The following is a 7,887-nucleotide window of genomic DNA, read 5'->3' as shown; positions in this document are numbered from 1 at the left end:
ACACACTTTGTGTAGTTCCTCTAGGGACAGTGAGCAGACCAGCACCAGAGGGTCTGAGAGAGACCGGCTCGGAACACCACCAGACGAGCAGTCAGGTATGAGACTTATTACCATCCAGCCATTATCTGAACCGCTGGTCCTGCTCTCAGGGATGCTGGACCTGTCCCAGCAGTCACAGGCCGGCAGGCCGGCAGGCCCTCAAACACACACACATTCATTCATTCATTCCTAGGGGTAGTTTAGTACGGTGATCCACCTGACCTACATGTGTTTGGACTGTGGGAGGAAACCGGAGCCCCCGGAGGAAACCCACGGGGAGAACATGCAAACTCCACAAAGGACGACCCCCAAGGTCGGACTACCCCGGGGCTCGAACCCAGGACCTTCTGGCTGTGAGGTGACCGCGCTAACCACTGCACCACCGTGCCGCCAACTTCTTCTTCTTCTTCTTCTTCTTCTTCTTCTTCTTCTTCTTCTTCTTCTTCTTCTTCTTCTTCTTCTTCTTCTTCTTCTTCTTCTTCTTCTTATTATTATTATTATTATTATTATTGTTATTGTTATTAATATTATTATTGTCGTTGTTGTTGTTGTTATTAATATTGTAACCAAGTCACTGCTGAAATTATTCTACAGGGTCTGGGATCATAATAGTCATGAAATATACATAAAGCTTATTTCCTTACTTGTTGGCGGTGGGGTATTTAGTTCAAGTCAGACACAGACACAAGGTTTTATAACACAGTTATTATTAAGACGGATGAGATTTTTTGTTTGCCAATCAATTTGCATGAATCACAGGGTGAACAGTGACATTCGGTGTAGGCCTAGTTCTAAATGAGATGGCCACTCATAAATACCTAGCTGCAGCAAAAGCCCCCAAAAAATTGTTGGTTGTGCACAACACTCAAAATAATATCGCTGCGTGTCCCAAGGAACTCGTCCCAGGCGGCAGTGCTTGGAGAGATCCGACTGAGAAGTGTGTTCTGGGACGTCCCATCCGAGAAGGTGCAAGACGAATATGGACGTCCTCACGTTACGGCAGTCCCATGCACATTTCCCGTCCCGTGCTCCAGCGCAGGTCACGTGATCCACACGTGCTATTTCACAAAATGATATTTCAGACAGGTGTCGGCTTGTGAAACCACAACACCGAAGTGCAGCAGACAGTATCTTTCTCTCCAACAACCGCACTCTGCAAACCGTCTCCCATCAAAGGTTTTCTGAACGACACGTGCGCACATGCACTGTCAATGAGACCTAGGGGGCGCCAACGTCAAGGAGATTTCCTTATATAGACTATGCATGAGTGCTGTCTAGTAATTGTCTGCAATGTTTGTGTGTATGTTTGTATAGTGGTGACACATTTGAAACTAAACCACTATTTCATGGGTGCGTTACAATATCGTTGTTGTTGTTGTTAATATCATTGTTGTTGTTGTTGTTGTTGTTGTTATTAATCGAGAGTGGTCATCAGACCGTGAGAGGTCTGGTTCCCAGCTGGTGGTGCACGCTGAATCCGGCAGGTCTCGCGGTACCGGGACGCTGCCCCCGTGTCAGCGCATGCTGGACGGATGTCTCAAACCGTCCTCTCAGGAGAGACCTCTTCCCGTCTCGCCGTGCACCTGCAGCACGTCCTGCTGCTGGTGGGCCCGGACCAGCGTGGTGTTGGGTGGGGGTGTTTGAATTGTTTGTGCATGGGGTGGGGGTGGGGGTGTGGTGGAACGGGGGGGGGCAACATGAAATAGGTGTATTCTTGATAGACATGCCAAACTACATGAAGACATCATTCACTTTAGTAAAAGCTAAAAAGCAATTCGTCCGATGTTAATATTGTGAGAAATGTAATTCAAGGTTGAATAACTGATTGCCGCCCTGTGTTCACAGTTACGGTTACGTCCGTTTATTGGGATGTCTGCTGTGTTTGTTCCTCATCATTCATTAAAAAACAAGACAAAACAATTATACTATATCACTCCAGGATCTGGCATGCGGATGATCCGCTGTGGCGACCCCTAACGGGAGCAGCCGAAAGTAGTAGACTCCAGGATCTGGCAATACATCTGTCTGCGCTCTGCTGGAGGGGCTGCGGACGGTGGCGACTCTACACCTGGGCTCTGGGATTGGCCAAAGGTCCCGGACTTCCGGAAGAATGTCCAAAAGAGATTAAACAGGTTTTGGGTATAAACTTTAATCCAGATCCAGTACTTTTTACATCGGGTAAACTTCCTGGCAGAGTCTTAAATTCTTTACTGACAGAGAGACAGAGACAGAGACAGAGAGACAGAGAGACAGAGAGACAGAGACAGAGAGAGCGAGAGAGAGAGGCAGAGAGACAGAGAGACAGAGACAGAGACAGAGACAGAGAGACAGAGAGAGCGAGAGAGAGAGGCAGAGAGACAGAGACAGAGACAGAGAGAGAGAAAGAGAGACAGAGAGACAGAGAGAGAGACAGCGAGAGAGAGAGACAGAGAGAGAGGGAGACAGAGAGAGAGACAGAGAGAGAGGGAGACAGAGAGAGAGGGAGACAGAGAGAGAGAGACAGACAGAGAGAGCGAGAGAGAGAGGCAGAGAGACAGAGAGACAGAGACAGAGACAGAGACAGAGAGACAGAGAGACAGAGACAGAGAGAGCGAGAGAGAGAGGCAGAGAGACAGAGACAGAGACAGAGAGAGAGAAAGAGAGACAGAGAGACAGAGAGAGAGACAGCGAGAGAGAGAGACAGAGAGAGAGGGAGACAGAGAGAGAGACAGAGAGAGAGGGAGACAGAGAGAGAGGGAGACAGAGAGAGAGAGACAGACAGAGAGAGCGAGAGAGAGAGACAGAGACAGAGAGCGAGAGAGAGAGACCGAGAGAGCGAGACAGAGAGAAAGACAGAGAGAGAGAGACAGAGAGAGCGAGAGACGGAGAGACGGAAGGAGAGAGAGAGAGAGAGAGACAGAGAGAGAGAGAGAGAGACAGAGAGACACGGAGACAGAGACAGAGAGCGCGAGAGACAGAGAGAGAGAGACAGAGAGCGAGAGAGATGATGTTTCCTGGCTGAAGCTCCCCCCAGTGGAGAGACAGGGTATAACATGTCTTCAGCGTGGAGAAAGCCACAGCGAGACTACAGACGGCGGAGAACAGACAGGTTTGCCGGAAGACGGTCACCAGTAATCCGGGTCATGCCGGAACTTCAGTCCCCTCCTCCGCCCTCAGGCGTCAGCATGTGCTGTACGTGTGTATGTGCGTTATTGTTACAAGGGTAATTGTGTGTACGTATCTCCCTCAAGCTGTAAGTTCGTAGTGTTGTGTTTAACAGATGTGTTGAATGAAATTCTACTACTTTCGGCTGCTCCCGTTAGGGGTCGCCACAGCGGATCATCCGTTTCCATTTCTTCCTGTCTTCTGCGTCTTCCTCTGTCACATCAGCCACCTGCATGTCTTCCCTCACCACATCCATAAACCTCCTCTTTGGCCTTCCTCTTCTCCTCTTCCCTGGCAGCTCCATATTCAGCATCCTTCTCCCAATATACTCAGCATCTCTCCTCCACACATGTCCAAGCCATCTCAATCTTGCCTCTCTTGCTTTGTCTCCAAACCGTCCAACCTGAGCGGTCCCTCTAATATAATCGTTCCTAATCCTGTCCTTCTTCGTTACTCCCAGTGAAAATCTTAGCATCTTCAACTCTGCCACCTCCAGCTCCGCCTCCTGTCTTTTCGTCAGTGCCACTGTCTCCAAACCATATAACATAGCTGGTCTCACAACCATCTTGTAAACTTTCCCTTTAACTCTTGCTGGTACCCTTCTGTCGCAAATCACTCCTGACACACTTCTCCACCCACTCCAACCTGCCTGCACTCTCTTTTTCACCTCTCTACTGCACTCCCCATGTGTTGAATGAAACATCAGTTAAAAAAGGAAGTGACAGGTGAAGAAACCTACAGGTGTAGCTGCGTTCACCACCCTGGTGCGTCAGAAAACCACCTTGCGTATCATCTGAAACCTGCAGACAATGCGCAACACTGCCGACGCAACGGCGAGCTAATTAGCACAGATTAGTACGAGGGGACAGCATGGTGCCGCCCCCTACAGGGCACAGTTAAAACTATAAAAGTAGAGGAGCTCGTGGACAGTGGCGGGGCAGTTTAGCCGCTGCATTAATAATAAATACCACCAAATATCAACAAGCTCAGGGGCAAAACAGAAGAAGCACCAGATGCTTCTGGGGCTAGGAAGCGAAAGACAAGTGCTCAGCTGGGTGGAATTCGGTAAAAAAGGTTTATTAAAAGAGCAAAAACAATGTGTCATGCTTCTGTGCCTGAGCCGGAAGTAGGAAACAGGAAACGGGACCTCTAGCCTGACAGGGATATTTTACACAGATATTATCTCAATTAAAAATGGAAGGAAAAAATATCTAAATTTCTGTCATTTGCAACCATTATTTGTCTTTGGCATCCATAAGCAGGGAAATATTTTGTGGCATGTCTCCTGCCGCCGGTAGGGGGCGCTAATTTAGGGAACGCTGCTGTGGGTCGTATTAGAGGGAAGGAACAATTGACGTATGTGGTCGTATGGGTTGGAGGACTTGTTGTTTAAGATACACATTTGGGACTTCTGCGTATCTTGAACAGCTTCTACAGGAACAAGTAAAGGGTCGCTCATCTAAAATCCCCACTTTTTGCAGCAGAACCTGTTGATGTTTTCTGCAGTTACCAAACCTGAACCTCCAGCAGTACCTGGTTAAGTGCCGTTCTCGTCTGTAGGGTAGTTAGTCGGGTCAGTCCATCACAGGTTGGTACGGTTTCTTTATGATCACACAAGAAAAGCCAACCTGTGTTGTGAGGAAACTACACACACTGACCTTTTCTCCTCAAGTACAACTGCATTCAGTACTGTCATGTGTACACATTCTGTTCACTTGTACAAAACTACACATGGCTCCGACCAGCTGCACGGGAATACTGCAGACTGGTCACAAAAAGCACGTGGAGTTACACTAAAGTACAGTAGCTTTAGTCATAAAAACTATTGATTGTTTTGAATTTGTAGATGTGTTTGTTCTACACGTATTCAGGCCTGCTCTGCAGGTCACACTACGGATCGTATCAAACAGGAACATTTGGTTTGAAAAGCACGAAACCAGGAAAGAATTGGTGCCGTTGTTTCCTATGACTGCATGGTCAGCTGTGCTAGATGGTGAGTTTAGCCTAGCTTAGCTTAGCTCAGCTGCTGGATATCTGCAGGATCAGGATCAGGAGCAGCGCCTCTCCTCGCAAACCTGCGAACAGGTAGCTTGGAGCTTCACCTAATCTAATGTTCAGGATTTTGCAGGTACTTGGGAAAACATTGGCGGGGAAAGGTGGTTGGCACCAGGCTCGGGAGTAAAAAGTATTTAACGGCTTTGGTGAAGGTTCCTTTTGCTTCTTGTGGGGGGAGTTCTCAATGACCCCAAAAGGCATCCAGCAACTGAGCTTAGCTCGGCTCAACTCGCTGTTCAAGCGGCCTTCGTACGGCACAGACGGTAAAAAGTATTCACGAGCTTGTCCGACTCTGTGTAGGAAGGCATATCGTAAAAACCCAGACACCAAACTGCCCCTTTCATAAAGCTGTTAATAGCACAAGGAGACATGTTCTCTCTGCTGTCTTTACTCTGCGAGGGAAACAGATGTACTGTACGTTTTCTGTGCAGCGGTGTTGGTGCTACAGCTCTATGTGGTTTTCAGAAGTGGAAGATGGGAGTCTTTCGTGGAACTACACCAGTGCACCTGTGGCATACCCTCCTAACGCAGTGCTGATGCTGAGCTTGCCGTTTGCTGTGTGATGCAGTTTGGGATCGGGGTTGTCTAGAGTCTCAGTGGATGAGTTTGGTAAAGCACCAGTAAGGGCTCCCTTAGAGAGCCTCTGCCCAGGCAGTAGAGGCTCTGCGTCAGGGCCTCGTGGAGGACCAGGCTCCCGCTCTCGTCTGTGTAACGCAGCTGGAATCCAACCACATCCAGGGGCTTCACGGCCAGGGCAGCGGACACGTTGAAGACATCATACCCTGAGGAGGGTCGCCGGTGCAAGGCAAGCAGCCTCTCCTCTAGGGGGGCTCTCTCCTTCAGAGCTCCCTTTGAGCTGGTCAGGCTGTGCAGGGTCACGGTGACACCGAGGGGACGGGGATGGAGAGTTTTCCGGAACAAGACCAGCTCCGCGCCCGTCATCGAAGGGTTCAGGTTGGTGACGTTGAACCAGATCCATCCTGGAGGAGCGTTATCTGGACCTTGTTGGTTCAAAGATTATAAAGAAGAACACGGATTAGTTAAGCATTCCTTCACAGGCCCAAGTACCTTAAAAGCTAAAAGAACTCTTTAAAGTCAGACCAAGATCAGTAATCAGATTTTACTCTTCACGTCTCAAAAACTTAAACATGGCATAATGAAGTATTCAGTGGCGGTTCTTTATTTGTAAACGACTAATATTGTGTTCTTTATACCCTTTTCCACAACTGCTCTCCATGGACTCATCCTCATAATTGTGGAAAAGTTTCAAGTTGTTCATCTCAAGTTACGTCCACAATTATGAGGACAACTTGACACCCTTCACCCGTCTGCTGGCAGGTGCAGGTGGAGGTGTGTGGACAGTTGTGTGCGTGTCGTTGACATGTATCAATGGTGAATCTCGCAGGCATCGCCGAAAATATGCCATCGTCAACAGCACACGCCACAGGAGACTGGTATGACCGCTGCAGTAGAAACCGGAAGTCAGTGGACGACAGCTGTGCGCAGAAGCCGGACAGCTGTGAGGGAGTTGTCTAATCCCTCTTAACGTTCACAAGCAAGGTTTGGTGATAAGGGTGGGCGGGGTTTATTATTTTGATGCTTTGATCCGATTGGCTGTACGTAAATGAAATATCTGATGACGTCATATGTACTGGTAAGAAAGCCCGGCTGAGGGAAGGTGAACTAGGGGGAGCTCATTTAACCGAAAAAGATATCAATTGTAAGTTTTATACTCATATTTTTTCAGTAGGGGGCGACACTGCAAAATGCACGACAAGTAAAGTAGCAAGTGCTGTTAGACAATATTAACATTTCAATTTCAGTCCGACTTCAGTTTGGCAGACCTTACAATCATATGTCCAGATGTCAAACCTGTGTTATCTATCGAAGACATACGACGATGCAAATCTCTGTGAAATACACGACACATATTGTGGAGCATCAAACAGCGGGCTTAATAAAACAAGGACAAAAAACCCAACAGGATCATTGGAAATTGAGTGCCTGCCTACCGAAGACACTCCGAAAACTCTGTACCAGTGTCCCATCCGAGTTCCTCCTGTCTTTGGCCTCCAGCGCATCCAGAAGCTGGTAGATCTGCCTCATGTAAGGATGGGGTTTAGCCTGGTGGGTTGCAGACACTTTATTGATGTGTAACATCTCTAAGATTGCTTTGTCGAGCTTTTCTTCGTCGTTCTCGGCACTTCCCTGGCTTTCCATCAGCAGCAAGCCCGCGACAGAGCTCAGCAGGAGGAGGAACCGCGTTGCGTGGAACAACCCCGAGGTGACGGTCCTGATCATCCTCTCTTGGAGATGTTTTCCAGCCGTCTGACACGGTGCACTATCTGGGATTTCCTTTTATAATGGTGTCGAAATTCTCACCCCAGAGGGTTAGTGTAACAGTCTTCCCACTAATTGGTATGCAGAAACTCCAGGGGCCGTCAGAACCTAGTGGACGCCATCGCGTTATGAGGCTGTGGAATGTTACATTCCCCTTGACAAACACTGAAGCTGACCACGGCCGCAGCGAAGAAGCCCAGTCCTGCACGGCCCCGCTGCTGGACCCCCGCTCCGCTGCTGGGCCGACTGCAAGGCCTCCACACTGATTTGAACAAAACCTTTTAATGCAGTGAACCTGCAGGGACGTGT

General features: G+C 48.6%; 1 protein-coding gene across 1 annotated transcript in view; it reads right to left on the bottom strand.

Moving 5' to 3' along the window:
- The window catches only part of LOC130130535 (uncharacterized), a gene marked incomplete at its 3' end in the record, with an annotated part of 8,192 nt that extends 653 nt beyond the window's left edge, over positions 1–7,539 (bottom strand). Inside the window, exons 1-3 of the mRNA XM_056300242.1 lie at positions 7,251–7,539; positions 5,845–6,239; positions 307–320 (exon numbers count right to left, since the gene is read on the bottom strand). Of these exons, the coding sequence (XP_056156217.1) occupies positions 307–320; positions 5,845–6,239; positions 7,251–7,539 (698 nt within the window). The remainder of the gene's footprint in view (positions 1–306; positions 321–5,844; positions 6,240–7,250) is intronic.
- Positions 7,540–7,887: the final 348 nt, after the last annotated feature.

Source organism: Lampris incognitus, chromosome 20 (assembly GCF_029633865.1).
Source record: "Lampris incognitus isolate fLamInc1 chromosome 20, fLamInc1.hap2, whole genome shotgun sequence".
NCBI classification, from domain to species: Eukaryota; Metazoa; Chordata; class Actinopteri; order Lampriformes; family Lampridae; genus Lampris; species Lampris incognitus.
The sequence above is the reverse complement of the archived record's forward strand: the minus strand, read 5'-3'. Positions and strand labels throughout refer to the sequence as shown.